The following is a 25,867-nucleotide window of genomic DNA, read 5'->3' as shown; positions in this document are numbered from 1 at the left end:
TATTTTTATTTTTTAAATTAATTAATTTATTTTTTGGCTGCATGGGGTCTTCGTTGCTGTGCACGGGCTTTCCCTCTAGTTGCGGCGAGCAGGGGCTACTCCTCATTGTGGTGTGCGGTCTTCTTATTGCGGTGGCTTCTCCTGCTGCAGAGCACGGGCTCTAGGCGTGCGGGCCTCAGCAGTTGTGGCTTATGGGCTCCAGAGCACAGGCTCAGCAGCTGTGGCACAGGGTCTTAGTTGCTCCGTGGCATGTAGGATCTTCCTGGACCAGGGCTCAAACCCGTGTCCCCTGCATTGGCAGGCGAATTCTTAACTACTGCGCCACCAAGGAAGTCCCTGTGTGCCATCTTTTCAAGTTTGGATTTTATTCTGGAGTTCACAAGGATCCAATATATTTTTGGTTGTTTGTTTTATGATGTTTTGTTTTAAGCAGGGATGTGACATGATCAGTTCGATTGAATGAATTTGAATTGTTTAAAGTAATGTGGATCATACGTTCTTTGGCCAAGCTATCCGCTACCAGCTGAGAAAAAATATGACTTCTCCTATATTTTAGGGTCATGGGATATGATGAGCATTCTCCATGAATCAGCTCTCATTATGTTATGTTAACAGGATTGAAGAGGATAAACCTTTGGAAAGTGAGACAACTTGATACTTAAGAACTACATATCTTCCACATATGTTTTATTTTTTTTTGATAAGAGAACTAGTAACCTAGTTCATAAGGAAAATATCAATAAACATCCCCCTTTACTTATGCAGAATTCACTTGCTTAGCACCATAATAGTGGATGATAGAGATCAAGCTGAATAAACACATGCATACATGTATGTATACATCATACATATACGTGTAAATAATATATGTATACACACATCAATGTACATATATACAGATGTATAAAAATGCAATCTGTATGTGTATATATATGCATGTATATTCAAATGTATGTGTGTCTATACCCCAGTCACTATAATGAGTATTTTGGATAGCAGTTGTGATAACCTCTGGTTAGATATACTATAGTTACCAAAGAAAATATTTTATACACAATTAAAATATTATTGAAGAAAGTACTGCTAGCAGGTAAAGTCTTTTTAAAATTTTTATTATTTATTTAATTTTTAAAAACATTTTTATTGGAGTATAATTGGTTTTCAATGGTGTGTTAGTTTCTCCTTTATAACAAAGTGAATCAGTTATACATATACATATATCCCCATATCTCCTCCCTCTTGCGTCTCCCTCCCTCCCACCCTCCCTATTCCATCCTTCCAGCTGGTCAGGAAGCACCGAGCTGATCTCTCTGTGCTATGTGTCTGCTTCCCACTAGCTATCTATTTTACATTTGGTAGTGTACATATGTCCATACGTACACTACCACTCTCTCACTTTGTCCCAGCTTATGTGTCCCCCTCCCCGTGTCCTCAAGTCCATTCTCCAGTAGGTCTGCATCTTTATTCCCGTCTTGCCCTTAGGTTCTCCATGACCATTTTTTTTTTCTTTTTTAGATTCCATATATATGTGTTAGCATATGGTATTTGTTTTTCTCGTTCTGACTTAGTTAACTCCATATGACAGACTCTAGGTCCATCCACCTCACTACAAATAACTCAATTTCGTTTCTTTTTATGGCTGAGTAGTATTCCATTGTATATATGTGCCACATCTTCTTTATCCATTCATCTGTTGATGGACACTTAGGTTGCTTCCATGTCCTGGCTATCGTAAATAGAGCTGCAATGAACATTGTGGTACATGACTCTTTTTGAATTATGGTTTTCTCAGGGTATATGCCTAGTAGTGGGATTGCTGGGTCATATGGTAGTTCTATTTGTAGTTTTTTAAGGAACCTCCGTACTGTTCTCCACAGTGGCTGTATCAATTTACATTCCCACCAACAGTGCAAGAGTGTTCCCTTTTCTCCACACCCTCTCCAGCATTTATTGTTTCTAGAGTTTTTGATGATGGCCAATCTGACCGGTGTGAGGTGATATCTCATTGTAGTGTTGATTTGCATTTCTCTAATGATTAATGATGTTGAGCATTGTTTCATGTGTTTGTTGGCAATCTGTATATCTTCTTTGGAGAAATGTCTATTTAGTTCTTCTGCCCATTTTTGGATTGGGTTGTTTGTATTTTTGTTATTGAGCTGCCTGAGTTGCTTATAAATTTTGGAGATTAATCCTTTGTCAGTTGCTTCATTTGCAACTATTTTCTCCCATTCTGAGGGTTGTCTTTTGGTCTTGTTTATGGTATCCTCTGCTGTGCAAAAGCTTTTAAGTTTCATTAGGTCCCATTTGTTTATTTTTGTTTTTATTTCCATTTCTCTAGGAGGTGGGTCAAAAAGGATCTTACTGTGATTTATGTCATAGAGTGTTCTACCTATGTTTTCCTCTAAAAGTTTGATAGTGTCTGGCTTTACATTTAGGTCTTTAACCCATTTTGAGTTTATTTTTGTGTATGGTGTTAGGGAGTGTTCTAATTTCATACTTTTACATGTACCTGTCCAGTTTTCCCAGCACCACTTATTGAAGAGGCTATCTTTTCTCCACTGTGTATTCTTGCCTCCTTTATGAAAGATAAGGAGACCATATGTGCGTGGGTTTATCTCTGGGCTTTCTATCCTGTTCCATTGATCTATATTTCTGTTTTTGTGCCAGTACCATACTGTCTTGATGACTGTAGCTTTGTAGTATTATCTGAAGCCAGGGAGCCTGATTCCTCCAGCTCTGTTTTTCTTTCTCAAGATTGCTTTGGCTATTCGACATCTTTTATGTTTCCATACAAATTGTTAAATTTTTTGTTCTAATTCTGTGAAAAATGCCAGTGGTAGTTTGATAGGGATTGCATTGAATCTGTAGATTGCTTTGGGTAGTAGAGTCATTTTCACAATGTTGATTCTTCCAATCCAAGAACATGGTATATCTCTCCATCTGTTCGTATCACCTTTACTTTCTTTCATCAGTGTCCTATAATTTTCTGCATACAAGTCTTTTGTCTCCTTAGGTAGGTTTATTCCTAGATATTTTATTCTTTTTGTTGCAATGGTAAATGGGAGTGTTTCCTTAATTTCCCTCTCAGATTTTTCATCATTAGTGTATAGGAATGGAAGAGATTTCTGTGCATTAATTTTGTATCCTGCTACTTTACCAAATTCATTGATTAATTCTAGTAGTTTTCTGGTAGCATCCTTAGTATTCTCTATGTATAGTATCATGTCATCTGCAAACAGTGACAGCTTTACTTCTTCTTTTCCTATTTGGATTCCTTTTATTTCTTTATTTTCTCTGATTGCTGTGGCTAGAACTTCCAAAACTAGGTTGAATAAGAGTGGTGAGAGTGGGCAACCTTGTCTTGTTCCTGATCTTAGTGGAAATGGTTTCAGTTTTTCACCATTGAGAACAATGCTGGCTGTGGGTTTGTCATATATGGCCTTTATTATGTTGAGGAAAGTTCCCTCTATGCCTACACTCTGCAGGGTTTTTATCATAAATGGGTGTTGAATTTTGTCAAAAGCTTTCTCTGCATCTATTGAGATGATCATATGGTTTTTCTCCTTCAGTTTGTTGATATGGTGTATCACGTTGATTGATTCGTGTATATTGAAGAATCCTTGCATTCCTGGAATAAACCCCACTTGATCATGGTGTATGATCCATTTAATGTGCTGTTGGATTCTGGTTGCTAGTATTTTGTTGAGGATTTTTGCATCTATGTTCATCAGTGATATTGGCCTGTAGTTTTCTTTCTTTGTGACGTCTTTGTCTGGTTTTGGTATCAGGGTGATGGTGGCCTCAGGATGAGTTTGGGAGTGTTCCTCCCTCTGCAATCTTTTGGAAGAGTTTGAGAAGGATAGGTGTTAGCTCTTCTCTAAATGTTTGATAGGATTCACCTGTGAAGCCATCGGGTCCTGGGCTTTTGTTTGTTGGAAGATTTTTAGTCACAGTTTCAATTTCAGTGCTTGTGATTGGTCTGTTCATATTTTCTGTTTCTTCCTGGTTCAGTCTTGGCAGGTTGTGCTTTTCTAAGAATTTGTCCATTTCTTCCAGGTTGTCCATTTTATTGGCATACAGTTGCTTGTAGTAATCTCTAATAATCTTTTGTATTTCTGCAGAGTCAGTTGTTACATCTCCTTTTTCATTTCTAATTCTATTGATTTGAGTCTTCTCCCTTTTTTTCTTGATGAGTCTGGCTAATGGTTTATCAACTCAAAGAACCAGCTTTTACTTTTATTGATCTTTGCTATTGTTTCCTTCATTTCTTTTTCATTTATTTCTGATCTGATCTTTATGATTTCTTTCCTTCTGCTAAATTTGGGGGTTTTTTTGTTCTTCCTTCTCTAATTGCTTTAAGTGCAAAGTTAGGTTGTTTATTCGAGATGTTTCCTGTTTCTTAAGGTATGATTGTACTGCTATAAACTTCCCTCTTAGAACTGCATTTGCTGTATCCCATAGGTTTTGGGTCGTCGTGTCTCCATTGTCATTTGTTTCTAAGTACTTTTTGATTTCCTTTTTGATTTCTTCAGTGATCACTTTGTTATTGAGTAGTGTATTGTTTAGCCTCCATGTGTTTGTATTTTTTACAGATCTTTTCCTGTAATTGATATCTAGTCTCATAGCGTTGGGATCAGAAAAGATACTTGATACGATTTCAATTTTCTTAAATTTGCCAAGGCTAGATTTGTGACCCAAGATATGATCTATCCTGGAGAATGTTCCATGGGCACTTGAGAAAAATGTGTATTCTGTTGTTTTTGGATAGAATGTCCTATAAATATCAAGTAACTCCATCTTGTGTAATGTATCATTTAAAGCTTGTGTTTCCTTATTTATTTTCATTTTGGATGATCTGTCCATTGGTGACAGTGGGGTGTTAAAGTCCCCTACTATGATTATGTTACTGTCGATTTCCCCATTTATGGCTGTTAGTATTTGCCTTATGTATTGAGGTGCTCCTATGTTGAGTGCATAAATATTTACAATTGTTATATATTCTTCATGGATCGATCCCTTGATCATTATGTAGTGTCCTCCTTTGTCTCTTATAATAGTTTTTATTTTAAAGTCTATTTTGTCTGATATGAGAATTTCTACTCCAGCTTTCTTCTGATTTCCATTTGCATGGAATATCTTTTTCCATCCCCTCACTTTCAGCCTGTAAGTGTCCCTAGGTCTGAAGTGGGTCTCTTGTAGACAGCATATATATGGGTCCTGTTTTTGTATCCATTCAGCCAGTCTATGTCTTTTGATTGGACCATTTAATCCATGTAGGTTTAAGATAATTATTGATATGTATGTTCCTATTACCATTTTCTTAATTGTTTTGGGTTCGTTATTGTAGGTCTTTTCCTTCTCTTGTGTTTCCTGCCTAGAGAAGTTCCTTTAGCATTTGTTGTAAAACTGGTTTGGTGGTGCTGAATTCTCTTAGCTTTTGCTTGTCTGTAAATGTTTAAATTTCTCTGTAAAATCTGAATGAGATCCTTGCTGGGTAGAGTAAACTTGGTTGTAGGTTTTTCCCTTTCATCACCTTAAATATGTCCTGCCATTATCTTTTGGCTTGCAGAGTTTCTGCTGAAAGATCAGCTGTTAACCTTATGGGGATTCCCTTGTATGTTATTTGTTGTTTTTCCCTTGCTGCTTTTAATATTTTTTCTTTGTATTTAATTTTTGATAGTTTGATTAATATGTGTCTTGGCATGTTTCTCCCTGGATTTATCCTGTATGGGACTCTCTGTGCTTCCTGGACTTGATTAACTATTTCCTTTCACATATTAGGTAAATTTTCAACTATAATCTCTTCAAATATTTTCTCAGTCCCTTTCTTTTTCTCTTCTTCTTCTGGGACCCCTGTAATTTGAATGTTGGTGCGTTTAATATTGTCCCAGAAGTCTCTGAGACTGTCCTCAATTCTTTTCTTTTTTTTTCCCTTTATTCTGCTCTGCAGTAGTTATTTCCAATATTTTATCTTCCAGGTCACCTATCCGTTCTTCTGCCTCAGTTATTCTGCTACTGATCCCTTCTAGAGAAGTTTTAATTTCATTAATTGTGTTGTTCATGATTGTTTGTTTGCTCTTTAGTTCTTCTAGTTCCTTGTTAAACGTTTCTTATATTTTCACCATTCTTCTCTTCATTTGGTAGGTCTGGTGGGTTTTTACCTTGCTCCTTCAACTGCTGTGTTTCTTTGTCTTTTCATTTTGCTTCAGTTACTGTGTATGGGGTCTCCTTTATGCAGGCTGCAGGTTCGAGGTTCCCGTTGTTTTTGGCATGTGCCCCCAGTGGCTAAGGTTGGTTCAGTGGGTTGTGTAGGCTTCCTGGTGGAGGGGTCTAGTGCCTTTGTTCTGGTGGATGAGGCTGGATCTTGTCTTTGTGGTGGGCAGGACCATGTCCACTGGTGTGTTTGGGGGTGTCTGTGACCTTATTATGGTTTTAGGCAGCCTCTCTGCTAATGGGTGGGGTTGTGTTCCTGTCTTGCTAGTTGTTTGGCATAGGGTGTCCAGCATTGTAGCGTGCTGGTCGTTGAGTGAAGCTGGGTCTTGGCATTGAAATGGAGATCTGTGGGAGATTTTTGCCGTTTGATATTACTTGGAGCTGGGAGGTCTGTTGTGTACCAGTGTTCTGAAGTTGGCTCTTCCACGTCAGAGGCACAGCCCTGACACCTGGCTGGAGAACACAGAGCCTGTCCTCTACACGGCTCAGAATAAAAGGGAGAAAATAGAGAAAGAAAGAAAGATAAAGATAAAACAAATTAAAATTAAATTAAATTAAAGAGTTATTAAGGGCTTCCCTGGTGGCGCAGTGGTTGAGAATCCGCCTGCCAATGCAGGGGACACGGGTTTGTGCCCTTTTCTGGGAAGATCCCACGTGCTGCAGAGCGGCTGGGCCCGTGAGCCATGGCCACGGAGCCTGTGCTCCGCAACAGGAGAGGCCACGGCGGTGAGAGTCCTGCATACCACAAAAAAAAGTTATTAAAATAAAAAACAAAGAATAGTTATTTTAAAAAATTTTTAAGTAATTTTAAAAAAGGAAAGAAAGACGAGAACAACCAAACCAAAAAACATCCACCAGTGATAACAAGTGCTGAAAACTATACTAAAAAAAAAAAAAAAAAAAAAAGAAATGGACAGACAGAACCCTAGGCCAAATGGTAAAAGCATAGCTACACAGACAAAATCACACAATCACACTCAGAAGCATACACATCCACACTCACAAAAAGAGAAAAAGGGAAAATATATATATATATATCGTTCCTCCCAAAGTCCACCTCCTCAATTTGGGATGATTCGTTGTCTATTCAGGTATTCCACAGATGCAGGGTACATCAAGTTGATTGTGGTGATTTAATCTGCTGCTCCTGAGGCTGCTGGGAGAGATTTCCCTTTCTCTTCTTTGTTTGCACAACTCCTGGGGTTCAGCTTTGGATTTGTCCTGCCTCTGCGTGTAGGTCGCTGGAGGGCGTCTGTTCTTCACTCATACAGGATGGGGTTAAAGGAGCAGTTGATTCGGGGGCTCTGGCTCCCTCAGGCCAGGGGGGTGGGAGGGGTACGGTGTGCGGGGTGAGCCTGCGGCGGCAGAGGCCGGCATGAAGTTGCACCAGCCTGAGGCGCGCCACGTGTTCTCCCAGGGAATTTGTCCCTGGATCACGGGACCCCAGCAGCAGCAGGCTGCACAGGCTTCTGGGAGGGGAGGTGGGGATAGTGCCCTGTGCTCACGCAGAGGCTTCTTGGTGGCGGCAGCAGTAGCCTTAGCATCTCATGCCCGCCTCTGGGGTCAGCGCAGCAGCTCGCACCCATCTCTGGAGCTCCTTTAAGTGGCGCTGTTAATCCTCTCTCCTCACGCACCAGGAAACAAAGAGGGAAGAAAAAGTCTCTTGTCTCTTCTGCAGCTCCAGACTTTTTCACGAACTCCCTCCCAGCTAGTTGTGATGCACTAGCCTCTTGCCCTTTGGGAGATCTGAAGTCTTCTGCCAACGTTCAGTAGGTGTTCTGTAGGAGTTGTGTCACATGTGGATGTATTTCTGATGTATTTGTGGGGAGGAAGGTGATATCCATGTCTTACTCCTCTGCCATCTTGAAGCTCCTCTGCTAGTGGATAAAGTCTTATCTAACACTTAAGACATCTTCAGTTCCCTAAAAAAGAAACAAATGAACAAAACCCTTAAATTTCATACCAGTTTAGATCTTTTTCAAGTAATTTTGAAGATCTCTTAAGCTAAATTTAGCCCAAACCCCAATTTTTTAAGTTTGGCTAATGAATGTCTGTAAAAATCCATTAAAATTTTAGGAAATACATGTAAGCCCTTCTAATAGCACTCTTCTTCCACTCAAACTTTTTCCTTTTCTTTCTTTCTTTTCTTTTTTTTTTAATAGTTTCTTAGCTTCTTCTTAAGTCATAGTTCAGAGTTTCTAATGAGAATGTCTGACTAAACATGTTACCTATGCTTGGTAAAAGATAACATTTGTTTAGATATTATTAAGCTAGTTAAGTTGAAAAACACATACTTTGAGAGGTAAAATCTCCTGAGTATAAATTGTTTAAAATCTAGAATACATTGAAAGAGTGAACACTTCATATAAAAATCTACAGAACATGGCTGTACTCAGAGGGAAATTTATAGCTTTAAATGCCTTTATTGTTAAGAAGCAAGCCTAAAAATACACAAAATTCGTATTTTTCTTGAGAATTTTAAAAAAGCAACCAAATAATAAAAAGTTAAAAGAGGGAGTAAGGATAAAAATTTAATGAAGTAGGAAGCAAACAGATAAACAAAAGATATAATAATTCATCAAAGCCAGTTCTTTGAAAAGACCAGTAAAATAGTTAAATCTATCCTTACCTTTAGTAAGGAAGACTTAAAATATTAGAAATGATGAAGAAGCTTAAGCAAAAATATGGAAAAGATTCAAATTATTATTAAAAATTAATGCAAATCTGTTGAAAAAATTAAAAACCTAGAGGAACTGGATGATTTACTAGCAAAATACAAATGATCAAAATTGAAGAAAGAAGCATAAAAAAACTTGAATAGACAGATTACCATTGTAAAGATGGTTCAATGTCGATTAATAAAAATTAAAAGGCACTATCACTAGATAATTTCATAGCTGGATTCTATTTTGCCTTTAATAACATAACTTCCAATATTATTTGAACTACACCAAATCATAGAAAAAAATGAAAAACTCTTCATTTTCTAAAGCCAGAATAGTCTTTGTATCAAAATATGAAAAATTATATAAAAAAGAAAACTGTAATAAATCATACTTATGAATATAGATATTTAAATAAAATGCTATCAAATAAAATACTACTAAATAGAATTCAGTATGGTATAAAAAATAAAATATCAGGCAAGATTCATGAATAGGAATACAAGCTTGCTTCAATATAAACAATCTATAAATACAACATAATTTGTTACATTGACAAGGAAGAAAACCATGTAATAGGGTCAGTAGATGCTAAAAGGGTCTTACATAAAATTCAGCAGTTATTTCTAATGAAACTTCAAAGTAGGAATAGTAGAAGAAAACTTCATTAAAGAGCTTCGTATCTTTTTTTAACCAAACAATCCAAAGTAAGCATTATTTTATTTTTATTTATTCAAAATTTATTTATTTATTTATTTTTGGCTACGTTGGATCTTCGTTGCTGCATGTGGGCTTTCTCTAGTTGCGGTGAGCGGGGGCTACTCTTTGTTGCGGTGCATGGGCTTCTCACTGAGGTGGCTTCTCGTTGCGGAGCACAAGCTCTAGGTTCGTGGGCTTTAATAGTTGTGGCTCACAGTCTATAGAGCGCAGGCTTAGTAGTTGTGGCGGACAGGCTTAGTTGCTCTGCGGCATGTGAGATCTTCCTGGACCAGGGCCTGAATCTGTGTCCCCTGCATTGGCAGATGGATTCTCAACCACTGCGCCACCAGGGAAGCCCTGGAACTGTTACTTTTAGAAGTTGATTTGTAAAGGATTCTGGCAGCAGTAACTTTTAAAAAGAAAGAAGACACATACCTGTGATCATGCTGTCTCATTCATGAGAATATATCTTATAGAAATAAAATCACAAAAGCTCAATGATTTATGTACAATGGTGTTATCTGTAGACTTTTTGTTTTGTTTTGTTTTTGGTAGCAGATGCCAGGGAAGATCACAGAGCATCTGACAGAGCTATATATTTTTTTTTTTTTTTAATTAATTTATTTTTTATTTTTGGCTGCACTGGGTCTCAGTTGCTGCACCCGGGCTTTTCTCTAGTTGAGGCGAGCAGGGGCTACTCTTTGCTTTGGTGCACTGACTTCTCATTGCGGTGGCCTCCCTTGTTGCCACCAGTTCAGTAGTTGTGCCAGTTTCAGTAGTTGTGGTGCACGGACTTAGTTGTTCCATGGCATGTGCGATCTTCCCAGACCAGGGCTCGAACCCATGTCCCCTGCATTGACAGGCGGATTCTTAACCACTGTGCACCCAGGGAAGCCCTGAGTTATGTATTTTGAAATACAAAATCTTACACTTCCAGTCCAGTCTAGTCCAGACTGCAAATAAATGTGGACCAGTGAATTCAAGCACAGAGCTTCCTGAAAGGAGCTTGCGTCAAACTGCTTTCTTATTATAGAATTCTGATGTTGACTCATCAAGAAGGTAACTGTGGTGTTGATTGCTAAAATATTTATTTGTCTAACTGGGTGTTCTTCATTCAGTAGTACCTCAGTCAATTAGCAGAAAGTGTGGGGATTTAAACATAGTCTTATTTGTTTGTACTGCTGAAACATATTCTAGTGGAAACTTCAAATCAAATACTACGAATCATCCCCAAAACATGAAAAAGTTTCTCAGAAAAAAGGGAGAACTGGCATTCCCTACTCTCCTTCATTCTTTTATAATGAGAATATAATAAGATGAATAAAAATATCATAGCACAATTTACCATGGCTAAAATGTTAAATAAAATTAACTAACCATCTCTAGAGAGGTAGCATTTGGAAGGTATCTAGATCTTGTCTGAGAATATGATGTCACACTTAAGAACCTTGACTTTTAATTTCAAAACATGTGACTACGTACATAGCAACCTCAGCAAAAGTACATCTGGTAAAGGCACACGAACTTGGGACTTGGATGCATGGCTTCCAATTTTAAGTCTGATTCTTTTCTGATACATTATCCCTTGTATGTTTCTTACAATCATATGCTAATAAAGGCTATATTTTCAGGCCTTAATAAGAATCTGCTTTTCCTTTAATAGGAGAATGGGGCAGAGTATTACATCAGGTAAGCATTCTACTCAAGGCCAAATGGAAATGAATGATGTCCACAGATTGTTGGTAAATATATCATTCTAAAATTGCAAATCACCAAAGTTTGAGTGTGCATTATGGACCAAGCTCTTTATATGAAGTTACTTCAAATTTTTGCAATTGTTAAAGGAAGGTACTCTTACCCCCATTTACAGAGGGAGAACTGAAGGCCAGAATAGACTTGCCTAAAGCTACGTATCCAGTTATTAGCAGAAACAGAACTAGAAAATAAGTCATTGTGCTCTCTGGTCAATGTTGCCATTCATGTTCTCTATTTTGTTTTAAACTTTATTTTAGAATTAAAAATATTCCACTTGGATTGGCACATTTCATTTCATTGATTTATATCTATTGAATTGCTTTGTATATGACATATTCTTAATTCTTATACTGAGCACTCTTTATAAAAGACGGACTATAATTGCATCTACTTTATGGTTAGGAGAATTAAGTTACAAAGCTGTTAAGTAACTGAGATTTCAAAATAAGCCTTCAGTGGGCCCCATGCCATGCAGTTCAGTATTCCAGTTTTGTTACTTATTGAACCATCACCATTAGCATAGTTTACGTGCCATCCCAACTGCTCTCTAAATGGGCACCGCAAACATATTTCAGATTTCAGCTCACCAGTGACTTGGGAGCAGAGACACTTAGATTCAGTTCATCATGGCATTTTCCCAGGGTGCACCCAACCTGGAAATTCTCCCAAGTATGAGGGGAAATTTCACACTGAGAAATCCCATTCCATCTAAGGCAGGCCAAAGAAGATGACCAGTCACTTACCAGGCATCATGCCAGGCAGGCCTGGGGCACCCCAGGGATGTAGGTGTGGCTTACTGACTGAACATGCTGAAAAGACCAGGCACGGGGCAGAGTACATTATAATAGGAGCTCAAAATTAATAGCATTCTGAAAATAAAAATAGAGTAGCTTGTGGTTATAATTGAAATAGATTAACTTGGTACCAAGAAACCATCTAAGCAATTCCTTCCTTGAATCCCTCATTTTCTTAATGTATTTTCTCCTTTCCCCAGACCAGTTCCAGGTCAGGATTTGAGGAGTGATACTCAAAGGAATGGCTATTTCTGGTCTTCTTTGGAGGAAATTGATGATTTTCCATGCAATCTGAACATGTAAAGCCTAAGCTCACTTGAGGATCTTCCAATTTCTTTCTGTAATATTATGTTTCAGCCTACTCATATGGGAAAGAAGGAAGAGAATTTTTTTTTCCTTCTCCCTCCTATTTCCTTGGCTTGTTTAAAGGATGAATATTACAGGCTCCTGTGAGAGAAATTTGGCTAAAACAGCCTCTTATTTATTCTGTCTTAAGAAAAGAAAATTATTGAAATAAATTGCATTTGTATTCTTTGGACATTTACATTCACTAGGGATATTTGCTGAAGTGTCAATTATAGTTCCTTGTCTTCTATCATTTCCTATCTTTCCCTTCACTTTTCTCGTCTCTTTATGCTGGCAGTATCTTCCTGCTTTTTCCTACAGATGTTTACTTCTTCTGACAATTATTCCTTTTCCCATTTTCTTTCTTTTTCTATGCTGTACACCTTTCTTATATGCACCTGTTTCTTTGTCACTTAATGTTTGTTTACCTTTCCTTCATCCATTCTCTCCTTTTTCTTCCTTCATTCCACAAATCTTTGTTAAACTCTTGCACTGGGCTAGGATTCTACACCCTCCAAATCTACAATCCCCTGAATGTAACAGTGTTATAAGCGTAATAACTACTGATCAAAATAACTACTGATATTTCTAAATTTAAAAGAAAATAGAAATTTTAACTGATTTAACTGATACTGTATTGAATTCAAATTTGAAAAAAAAACTCCAATAATTCCAGCAACCTCTGGTTTTTTAAGATCGTGTCACAGGGCTTCCCTGGTGGCACAGTGGTTGAGAATCTGCCTGCCAGTGCCAGGGACACGGGTTCAAGCCCTGGTCTGGGAAGATCCCACATACCAAGGAGCAACTAAGCCCATGTGCCACAACTACTGAGCCTGTGCTCTAGATCCCCTGAGCCACTACTACTGAGCCCGCGAGCCACAACTGCTGAAGCCTGCACACTTAGAGCCCATGCTCTGTGACAAGAGAAGCCACTGCAGTGAGAAGCCCGCGCACCCCAACAAGCAGTATCCCCTGCTCACTGCAACTAGAGAGAGCCCGCACACAGCAATGAAGACCCAACGCAGCCAAAAAAAAAAACAAAACAAAACATTGTGTTAAAAAATGTTCCTCCTCCTTGGGCTTCCCTGGTGGCGCAGTGGTTGAGAATCCGCCTGCCGATGCAGGGGACATGGGTTCGTGCCCCACTCCAGGAAGATCCCACATGCCGCGGAGCGGCTGGGCCCGTGAGCCATGGCCGCTGAGTCTGCGCGTCCGGAACCTGTGCTCCGCAACAGGAGAGGCCACAACAGTGAGAGGCCCGCGTAACGAAAAAAAAAAAAAAAAAAAAAAAAAAGTTCCTCCTCCTTACAAAAGCCTGCACCCAATCTATTCATATAATATAAATTATTCTTTCTTTTCCTCTAAAAGATTTAATTTTTTTAAAAGAGAATGGGATATGGGGAAGGAAAATATGATGCAGTAGAGAAGAAATACACATGTGAGCTGTTTTATTAATTGCTCTAAATTGAGTACAGAGGTTGTGCTCCATAGAACTGCTCACTAAAGGCTTAAAGGCTGAGGTGCTCCTGGACATGCTCCCTTAGCAAGACAGAGATTTAAGACCTCGGGTGTGGAATTTAGTTGTAGTCCTTGTTATTTGGATGGAATCCTGGTTATGTGGCCTGGTCCATGAGTTGCACAAAAAAATTCAGTCCGGTGGAAAGAAATGAAGCACTTCGTTTCACGTGTCTTATAACTACAGAAGGTCCTCCTCATCACAGTGCTATATGGATCTCAGTGACCTCTCTGTGTTGTATTTCTCCAGTGCCTGAGTAGCTAGCTCCACTGGGTCCTGCTGTATCTCCTCCAACATGTCAGCATTTTTTAAGTCACATTTTTTATCTTTTTTGTCCCCTTAGCTCAGGATTATTGACAGCAACCATTCCTTGGGGACAGTGGCTGGCATGGTTCTAAGTTTACAGGAGCTGCCAACTAGCTCTTAATACGAATGATCATGTACTAATTTACCAGTTTTGTGAGTTTACAGTTTTGTGTATGAAGTTCTATTTGACTTTCATATGGTGGATAACAGAAACAAATGGACAATATAAGTAACCATTTTGATGATTTAAATACAGGTAATGTTCATGTCAGGTCAAGGAGAGCAGATGTACTGCTTCTAGATTGTGAAAGAAAAAGGAGAAATAGAGTGGAAGGGTATTTTTAATAGAGGGAGAGAGAAGAAGGTGGTAACAAAAGAAACAGAAGTTGTATGGGGATGAGAAAAGAAAAGGCAAAGAACTTGTTTTGAATTAAAGAGAGAATCCTATCCATCTAACTCTCACATTCTCAAGTCTCAGGGCAAACCTCACCTATTCCAGAAAGCCTTATAGCATTTTCTATCTACTTTACACTACTTCTATATTCTGAACAATTAATTTGCCAATTAATTGCATATTGCTTTATTATCTTAAAATGGTTAATTGATTCTTTGGGTTTTTTAGCTTTCTCCAGGATTATGGCTTATTTTCCAATTTAGACTTACAATGACTGCAATTTGAGGACTATTTCTTATAAATTCTAATCTTTTACAATGTCTAGCATGGTTGTTGCCACAGAGTTCATTAACTGGAGAAGGGATGACAGGACATGTGTGGCAGGGAGGTGACAGGAGAGACAGAGAGGATGGGGAGAGGACATAAGAATGAGGTGGGAGGATGGATGAGGGAGAAGGCTGTGTTGTTTGGGTGGGTAGGTGGAGAAGTGTGGAAAAGAGATGCCTTGTACCCCTGGTCACTGAATATGCTTAGATACTGCAGGGAGCTGTAAATGGTATTCTTTTAGTTTCTCTTATTAGGAGGTTTATTCATCTTTGGGGATTTCCTTTTAAAGGAGTGAATTTAAATTGAAAGGAAGTGCACTTTAGCACATTGATAGCACTTTGGTTTGTAAAATTGGCAATGGATGTATTTAATTATCATAAATAACATTTGAAAAATTAAAGAAAGTTTTCTTTATAAAATTTCAACAACGTTTTGAGCAATTGAAATGAATTTAAAATAACTGAGATGCGGTGTTCACAATTTCTGCTGTGGTTAAAGCAGAAGTCTGATATACAATTGCATGTGAAGGAAAACGTACCTTTCAAATTCAGATCCAACATACTGACAATTCCTCTCTGTCTATTTTTGATAATAGGACATCTCCAAATTTGCAGAGAAAGACAACATAGTTCTTGGAAATGGTGGAATCACATTGAGTGGAGGTCAGCAAGCAAGAATTTCTTTAGCAAGGTGAATATCTGATTATTGGTCTAGTGAGTATTTGTTGTAAATATCATGCATGTAAAAAATTATAGATGATTCTCTATTTCTTTATATTCTGTTTCTCGAATTGAAAAATGCCCAGGATCTTATAGGTAGCAGATTAAGAATAACCTTTAAGAACTATAGTCAATGATATAGTATTCATGTCTGATAAAGCTGATAGCTTTTTAAAAATGCATACCCTTATGTTGGTGTGTGTGTTTGTTTGCCTCATGATATGATTTACTACAAATGGAAAACCCTGGCACTCTGCCTAGCACAGGAAAGAGAAGATGTAAATTTTTATTTAGTCCTTCATACAGTTCCTTGCTCGCCCCATCCCAAAATGTACACACCTGCTCTATGTTTCTGTTTATGCTTCCTGGTTTAGATAAACATAAATTTTCAAAATTTTCAACATAACTAATTAATCTCATGACAGAAATAGCAGGGCAAATGATGTCACTTAGCTTAAAGTCTGTAATCTTTAAAGAAAAATAAATAGGATAAGCACATCTAATATAGCGGGGGCTATGGTGGTCCCTTGGTGGAGACATTCTTGGTCTAAGCATTTTGAAGTGTCAAAGGGAAGTGTATATATATATATATATATATATATATATATATATATATATATATGTATATATATATATATATATATATGTATAGTTAATTTGTGTCAAGAAGAAACCTTTGTGGTTAAATTGTAACTGTCAGTTTAAAAAATTATTGGTGATGTGGTATGGCAAATGTTACTCCAGTTTTATTTGAACAAAATTCTTCTTACTGTGTTGCCAAAGTTGTTAGCAAGAAATCACCTTGACTTATTGATATTTTGGCTTCTTTCCCTTACTTTCTTGTGCTTTCAAAAGCTGGGACAGGAAACTAACTCACTGATCACCTACAATTGCCTAGTACTATTCTGGGTTGGGTGTGCATGAGTACATGTGTAATTTTACTTAATCCCCATATCACTCTGCCAAAAAAGGATTGTTCTCCCCAACTCATAGAAGAGATAATGAGATAAATGAGGAGGTTAGATCTTAACTTGCCCAAATCCACACTGGGAAATTCTAGGGTTACAATTTGAACCAGGTCGTCTTGACTCTACATTAAACCACACCTTGATCTTGGAATTACAATGTCAAGTAATAAATCAATAGATATGGATAATTCACAGACAAAATAATAGTTTCTAAATAACTGAAAGTTGATTAATCTGTGAGCCAAAGTAAGGCTTGTCTTAAACATTTCATTTCTAATTTAGGTAGGATATGCTCTATGGCTTCAGGCATTCAGTATAGAATTGAGTTTGTATTTACCAGTTGAAGATTCAGTTTTATTATAAAATGCACACAGTTTGAGGCATTAAAGAAAATAATTGTTTATTGCTATTCTGATCTGAATGTGTCATGTGTTGTCCATTTGGGGATGATGAATATGTTATTTCTGATCTCTTGAGAAACTGTGGTCATAGATGTGTAGGAGAGAGAGAAGAGCTGAGTAAGGGAAGAAAGCCCTTGAGGGTACATTTAGACGGGGGACTTTTATCTAGTTCTTACGTGTTATCTTCAAAAATAATTTACACTGCAAAGGTTCTTCTAGATTTTACTTTGACTTTTTGTCATTTCTGGTTTTTAATTTTATTATTATTATTACTTCTCTTAGTTACCTGCTGACTAAACACAGTTTCCTTTTTTACAGAATTATACATAAACACTGAATGCTACGTGACTGGCACATAGGGTACTAACAAACACAGCTGAAAAAATTTAAATGTTATGAAGAAATTGCCTCCCTTCCGTTCATATGGGACCATATCTTCATCTTATTACTGTCCTAAGATCAACTTAATGAAGATTTTACTTGCTCATAAAATTTTATTTTTTAACTTAGAAAATAGTAAAATTTTCTAAAATTTTCTAATATAAAATAATATGGGTATACATTTTCATTGCAAATTTTTCATCCTTCACTTGTGTGGAATTTTTATGAGTATGGTCCAGAAACTAAGACTATAAAGACAAAGAGCAATATCAATCATACAGCCGTAACAACACTGCTATCAATTTGTCGATAACCGGCAACACTGAAAAAATATTAAAAAAATAATTTCACATAAATGCTGCAATTTAGTTGCTGTCTCTGACATTTTACAGGTTTGAAACAGTCTATTCTTCTTTGTTTCCCTCCAAAATGCAAGACCTTTGAGGGCAGAGCTTGTGTAATTTTTACCATTGTATTTCCAGCGTGTGGCATAGTGCTTGGCTGTAAATAGGTACTATTGTTAGCAGATTTTCTTTTTCTTTTGTAAGGTAATATTTAAAATTGTATGTATGGTGTGATTCAGTTTGTAACTTTTGTAACTTCAAGTATATGTCACTTATATTTAGCAAAACCACTTCAGCAGTTTTTGGAGTATTGTGACAAGCCATAAAAACCACATATAACTTATCTTTTTGTTCTTCACTTAAAATAATCTATACCAAAAGGTATGGGAAATATTGAGTCTAATTTCATTTCCATTTTCTTTTTAGAGCAGTATACAGAGACGCTGATTTGTACCTATTAGACTCTCCTTTTGGATACCTAGATGTGTTAACAGAGAAAGAAATATTTGAAAGGTATGTTCTTTGAACAATTTATTCATGCTAAAAGGCAAGAAAGAACAATTATACCACCATAGGCTGCATATTACTCCTAGAGAAATATGTCCACCCTTGTGACTCAGAATGGCAGAATGTAATGTAGCTACTTATTCAAATCTGATCTTCCCTCTACGGTCAAGATTAAAGATCACATCCACTTTTCTGTCCACCTTATGCTGAACCAATTTTTCCCATTATTACTTTAACAATCACTATTTATGTAGTTTTTATAGTATTATTGTCTTGTGACATAGCTTATATTATTTTAATTGATTATTATACTTAAACTTTTTATTCCCTTTTTTCGTGTTAGTATTTTATTTTATCTCCTCCTTAGGTAGTAAACTTCTTAAGGAACCAAAGAAACTGAATGTGTTAATGTTTTAATATAGGTGAATGCTCAGACTATTCATCTACCTCAATGCCTCCTTCAGAACCTTCTCCTCAGTCACACAAAGCTCAGGGTATACATTTCATTGGAGCTCCCATTAGGGCTCAACGTGTGTGAAGTTCCTAACAGGAACAGTTAGTTATATAACTTGCTTTTAAGGTTTCAAAATGATTTCATAGACTATACAGTAGTTTATTAAGAGAATTATCATGATTCATTTTAATCAATAAGGATGTAGATTGTGTGTGTATAAAATGGCCATATTATTCCTAGAAGCACCTTTCCTAGAATTTAGCAAAATTTAATACCTATGATACTATTTTTATAATCCTGTAACTATAAGTACCTTCTTACCAATATAAACTTTGCTAGTTATGTTAGTATGTTAGATTATAGACTAGAAATGATGCCTCTTTCTATCAATATATAATATAAAATGTTTTAATGCCAAAAAGAAATTGGTCTCCCTTAGATGGTTTTAGTCAGGATTTACTTCTAGACTTAGAGGGAAGTTTTGTTGGACGAGGGTCAAATTTATTATCCAGTTCTCAGGTTTGTTATTGTTGTTGTGTTTTTAACAAATCAAATTAGTCTTAATATAAGCTCTTGAGGACAAAATTGGTGGTCAACTTAAAATATAAAAGGAAATGAGTAGAAAATTTAAAGAACAAGAAAGCGCTGACATTTGGGAAGACACGTAGAAATATAAACCCTAAGGAATCTTAAAGGTCATCTAACGATTCCCTCATTTTCTAGATGAATCAGCCATGACCCAGAGGGTAACCAGTTCATTCAAAGTCAAATGTTTATTTAATATCAGATACTTAATTTCATTCTAGGTCTGTTAACACTCAACTTTATAATGTAGCCTACTATAATAATTCAATAATACAGTATTTCATGCCATAATAATTCAAGAAGTGCAAATTAGTTACTGTTGAATATTTACTTATTTTAAGTATAATAATAACATTGTATGGTAGAGGTTTTATTCAAGAATAGGTTAATAAAATGTTAAAATGCAATATATATAGTATTGTAATAAATTGCTTATAAAATTAATATTTATATATTTTTATATTCTTAAAGCTGTGTCTGTAAATTGATGGCTAACAAAACTAGGATTTTGGTCACTTCTAAAATGGAACATTTAAAGAAAGCTGACAAAATATTAATTTTACATGAAGGTAGCAGCTATTTTTATGGGACATTTTCTGAATTACAAAATCAACGGCCCGACTTCAGTTCAAAGCTCATGGGATATGACACTTTTGACCAGTTTACTGCAGAACGAAGAAATTCAATCATAACTGAGACTTTACGGCGTTTCTCACTAGAAGGAGATACTTCTGTGTCCTGGAATGAAACGAAAAAGCAATCTTTTAAACAGACTGGAGAGTTTGGTGAAAAAAGGAAGAACTCCATTCTCAATTCAATCAGCTCTACGAGGAAATTTTCAATTGTACAGAAGACTCCATTACAAATGAATGGCATCGAAGAAGATTCTGTTGAGTCTTTAGAAAGAAGACTATCCTTAGTTCCCGGTTCTGAACCGGGAGAGGCGATCCTGCCTCGGAGCAACATGATCAATGCTGGTCCCACATTTCAGGGACGAAGGAGGCAGTCGGTCCTGAACCTTATGACCTCCTCCTCAGTGAACCAAGGTCAAAGCATTCACCGAAAGACAGCGACATCCACACGAAAAATGTCACTGGCCCCTCAGGCGAACTTAACTGAAATAGATATATATTCAAGACGGTTATCTCAAGATACTGGCTTGGAAATAAGTGAAGAAATTAATGAAGAAGATTTAAGGGTGTGTATAAGTAATCAGTGTGGTGTTTCCATTTTTTCCTTTCTTTTTTTTCTTTTGACCACAAAGAGTGGGATGTAATACATACTATGTAGCAAAACTTACTCAAATTTGAGTTTAGGATGAGGTTTATTTTTAAGATTCCCAAAGTCCAAAGTATGTAAATTATGTAAGCAACTTCGAAATGTGAAAGAATCAACTATTTCCTTTTGTGATGTCTCTTACTGTAAGATGTATTGTAAGTCAAAGCAAGGACTAATATTGAGTCCTTTACTAAGCAGCGATAATCATTATTATTAGTGAGAAAAATTATGAATTACTATAAATCTGTTTCAGTACCCTCCTAAAACCTCTGTGGGAAGAGGTGGAGTGAAAACAAATATATAAACAAATAATAGCTTCAGTTATTGAGAGACAAAGAAATGTTTCTGTATGAAGGTAGCCTCTATAAGGTATATAAACATCCAGTGTCTCAACAGGACTAACATTGTGGCTTATACATCCTTCTTGCCTGAATTTAGTTAATGTGAGCTTTTTTATCATTTAAATTTGCATTATACATAGGATTTCTGGGCAGGTTTTTTTAAAAAAAAGGTATGTGAAATTCAACATATACTAGTGCCAACGTTCAGGTAGAAAGTCTTTTATATTAAGTTCTAAAGAGTAAAATGCTTTTATTCTTAAAATAGGAGGCAATAGAAAAGAGGAGGGTTTTTTTAAAAACTAGAAAAATTCCGTAAGTGCCTTGGATGAAACAGTGTTGTAATAAATTGATATGTTTAATAGCATAGATCAATTAAGAGTAGTGTGACCTTTGGCCAGTCACATGTCATTTAATGTCTCTGGGCCAAAGTTTCTTTCTTTGTAAAATGAGGGAACAGAATAGATGATCTCTAAAATACATACTTTCAGTGTTTCTATGATCTTAAAAAAGGTTTCCTAAAAGATAATTTATCTGTATGGTTTTAATACCAATCTGAATGAATTCCTCAAATCTGATTCTATAAGTTTAATTGTAAATAATGATCACTTCGACTGATAATAGTATTTATTGATTGCTTCTAGTACCATGAGCATATTCTTAGAAGGTACCTCTCATTATCCTCATTTATAGATAAGGAAACTAAATTTTAGAGAAGTTCAGCTGCCTGAATTCAAGCAGCTCCTAGGAAGTCAATGATAGAGTCCAGATTCAAATCCAGGTTTACTTGACTTCAGAAATTTTTACATCTAACCTGTGTGTCATATTCCAATTTCCTAGGACCCTTTCTTTGATGTTCTAGTGCTTCTTCTGTGAATTTTGTTGACTTTATGAGAAACAAAACTATCCTTTCCCTTTGAAATATCTGGATTTTCTCTCTTTCAAATTATTGAACTATAGCTCTCAAAGTTAAGTCAAGAAGCGTTCTGGGAAGCTTCAGTTTGCTGGTACCATTTATTTGATAAAATGTGTGACACTGTTAAGCATTGAAATGGTAAAATTGTTCAAAAACAATACAGTTGTTTTATCAGCAATATTACATTCAGAGTTTGAAGAATCACAGTGTTTCTCATTTTTCAGAAATCTGTGTTGCTCCAGTGGACATTATATTGGCTGTGGAGTGATGTCACATGTGTCATTCATAATGGTTTATATTTGTTGAAATTCACTTAGTTTCAAATAGTAATATTCCTTTATTTCTACACATTCAAAATAAAACCGCAGTGCTGGTGTGAACCTGTATTGTCTCATTGTAATCACCATGATTCTTTTTTTCAGGAGTGCTTTTTTGATGATGTGGAGAACATACCAGCAGTGACTACATGGAACACATACCTACGATATATTACTGTCCACAAGAGCTTAATTTTTGTGCTAATTTGGTGCTTAGTCATTCTTCTGGCTGAGGTAAGAATTTTCTGTTATTAAATATTAATGTGATTTAAAGTTAAATTAGGAATAGTTTGCAAGGATATATATATATATATATACACATGTATAAATGTATATATATACATAGATATAAGTGTATATGTATATATGAAATTTTATATCATATAATGATATGTATAGTTCTTCTATTGATATTTTATTACTTCATACATAGCATTTGAAATATAAGCACATATCTTCTATATGAAGAGTTTTTAACTGAGACATTCAAAACCTCAAAGTAGAATGTCTTTATATGAATTGAATTTAAACAATGAAAATTATTCTGTACTAAATATTAAATTCATTTGACTCTAGATATTGCACTATTAAATATGCCAGTGATGAATCCCCACCTTTAAAAGACTATTTCCTCACAAAATAAAGTAAATATATATTAGTGGCTTAGAAATCATTTTAAACAAGGCTTTCAGAGATTCAAATCACAAATTTGCTTACAGAATTCTTTCATCTTCCATGCTACCGTCATGGTCTCTTTACCATGCTGCTGCTGTCCTTCATATCACCAGGTTAAAATAAAAGAGGGGGGCAGTAGGTCACAGGTTCAGTTCTGCATTAAGGTAAGAGGTTTCTGAAGCTGGTTGGTGAATGAGGTTTTTCTCTAGATCAGGAGCAGCCACTTAAATGAGAAAAGAGGCTTGGCAGAGGATGTCTAGGGGTGAAGTGGCTTTGAGGCTGGATGGAGAATATTTGCCCTCCAATTGTCGAACAGGGGCAGTCGTAACTCAACACCAGCCAAGGACTTCCCATGAGGGGTTTTGGGATCAGTTTCGCTAAACCTTCTTATTTTTCAACATAAGATGAAAATACAGATTTTTTTTTTCTGTAAAAATTTCCCATTTTTAAGTGTGGGTAGTTGGTTAAAATAAAACAAATAAATGAACACTACGTGGGTACAAAAAAACACATGTGTGGATTGGATTCAGCCTGTGAATGACTACTCTAGATATTTATCTCAGAGGATACTGCTGGATGTGTCCTAATATACAGACTGAATCCAACATAAAGGCCCAGGCTGCCTTCAGGGGAGAAATGACCCAGGTGAAGTACTGCCTCTCCTGAGGGTGTACAATTATATACATACCTGAAACCCAAACTTAAAACTACATCATTGTCTTATTAGGCTGCTTCTAACCTCAGATAAGATGTCTACATAAAATACTATCACTCCTCCTTGACCAAGTAAAGTAGTGTAAAATGTTAAAGGTATGTACCAAAAGTTGTACATACCACTTCACCTATAAAGTGTTGGTTTCCATTTGATCTTTGAGTTTTGATGATATCTCTTCTTTTGCTCTACTACTATTTTAAATTAATAAAACAAATGGAGGCTGAATGTGAGATGCAGTATTGCATAGTGCCACCTCTGGACTCAGACTGATCTGGCTGTGAATTCTAATTCTGTGTTATTAACACTATGACACTGAACAAGTTAGTTAACCTCTCTGAGCCTCAGTTTCCTCATCTATAAAATGGAGGTTGTAATAGTACCAATTTCAAAGGTCATTTTTGTGGGTTAAGAGATATTGTGATTATAAAGCACTTACTGTAGGGTTTGGCATATAATGAACAATGCTAGTTGCTATTCTTACTAATATCCTTAATGACTATCATCATTATAAAGCTCAAGCTAGTTTGAGGTGAACAAGTCCATGACAGAGATATAGTAAAAATTTCAATAATTCCTTTTGCAGTTTAACAAAACTATGGGGTTGAGTAACTTGAGACTCTCACATGAGGTAATGAAAATTGCGTTGAAATGTGTTTTTAATTTACCTCATTAATCTCTGCCAATCATGCCAAATGACCAACATTAATGTGAATGAAACTCAGTCCTGTGCCACAGTTGATCTCAAACCAGCCCTTTGTCATTGTTAATGATTTGAACCTCTTCATTGAAAGATCAACATTACTTGACTGTCTTCAGTTTAGTTTTTTGTTTGTTTTTTTCTTTTTTTTCTTTTTTTTTTTTTTTTTTTTTTTTTTGCGGTACGCGGGCCTCTCACTGCTGTGGCCTCTCCCGTTGCGGAGCGCAGGCTCAGCGGCCATGGCTCACGGGCCTAGCCGCTCCGCGGCATATGGAATCTTCCCGGACTGGGGCACGAACCCGTGTCCCCTGCATCGGCAGGCGGACTCTCAACCACTGCGCCACGAGAGAAGCCCTTCAGTTTAGTTTTATGAGAAAAAATGGTCCTATCTGAATGTGGTGGTGATTTATGTTCACTTACAGGACCCTTGTCCCATGTAGAGCTGTAGAGCTGAACTTACATGCCTTTCAACACAGTGTATAGTTAATTAATTAGAGACTGAGCCTTTAGCCACTGAACATGTGTACAATATTATTAGCTCACTTACTCAAGAAGACAGTGGTCCTTTGTCTTTAGGCTAGAAACCAAACTACAACAGAGTATATAAATGTTGCATAACTTCCCATTATTAGTTGAGCTCTCACAATTATCACAAAAACTTTTTAGTGGACAAAAAAAAACAGTAATGTCATTTTCTAGGCCAGAAATAATATAAAAAATTATGAGCCTTTTTTGGCCCAATATCCTGAAGGCATTGCCAATTGACTGGTTCTCAACATTTTGAATAACAAAAATTTGGTGATATTAGAAAAACAGTAATTGTCTTCATCATGTGCACAGTTATACAGCTAAACAAATCATTCAGATGTTCACAGTTCTGTTACATCTTTGAATCAAAATTTACATAATTTTACCTTTAGGCTAAGCTCCTTGCTTAATACCAATGTGCCTCTTCTCATTACCATTGAATTATCTGATATGTACTTTGCATCGTGGTACAAGTGCTAATCCAGGGAGATAGTTTAGGTCTTTTAAACTTTATTTAGAGCCTCATACTCAACATGATCAGAGAACCTAAAGAAAAGTTAAGATACATTGCTTCCTTTGTGGAAGTGATGTACCCATTTTTAGTTTCCATAGGGGCCATACTTCAATCTAGATTTTATAATTTTATAGAGTATGTTCAATAAATTTCCCTTTTCGAGTATGAAAGTAATAACTTTTTTTATTTCTTTGAAGTGCTAAACTGAAAAAATTAGTTTGGTCTACTCAGTTTGTTACCAATTATCATTAGAGTGTCATTTTGATAAAGGAGTCAGTCTACCTTATATTTTTGTACTGTTTTCTTTACCATAGAACAATATCTTCTGTTAAGTTCTTAGATATTAGCACCAGGGATATAGGCTTTTAAATTTCTATTATGTTGGTCTCTCTAGTGCTCTAACTTGGCAGTACAGCATTGATTAGATAGAGAAGAAACGCAAATTATACAGTAGGAGGCAGTTTCCTCCTTCCTTTTACAACAACCAGAGGGTATTATTGTTGCCTGGAGTATCTAAA

At 36.3% G+C, this 25,867-nt stretch overlaps 1 protein-coding gene across 1 annotated transcript in view; it reads left to right on the top strand.

The window, feature by feature from the left end:
• CFTR (CF transmembrane conductance regulator) overlaps positions 1-25,867 on the top strand; it is a 189,501-nt gene that overhangs the window by 93,504 nt on the left and 70,130 nt on the right. The window contains exons 12-15 of the mRNA XM_067041634.1: positions 15,608-15,702; positions 18,252-18,338; positions 19,843-20,569; positions 22,326-22,454. Of these exons, the coding sequence (XP_066897735.1) occupies positions 15,608-15,702; positions 18,252-18,338; positions 19,843-20,569; positions 22,326-22,454 (1,038 nt within the window). The remainder of the gene's footprint in view (positions 1-15,607; positions 15,703-18,251; positions 18,339-19,842; positions 20,570-22,325; positions 22,455-25,867) is intronic.

This window comes from Kogia breviceps, chromosome 9, assembly GCF_026419965.1.
Source record: "Kogia breviceps isolate mKogBre1 chromosome 9, mKogBre1 haplotype 1, whole genome shotgun sequence".
Taxonomy (NCBI): domain Eukaryota; kingdom Metazoa; phylum Chordata; class Mammalia; order Artiodactyla; family Physeteridae; genus Kogia; species Kogia breviceps.
Note: the sequence above shows the minus strand (reverse complement) of the source record. Positions and strands in the feature narration are given on the sequence as shown.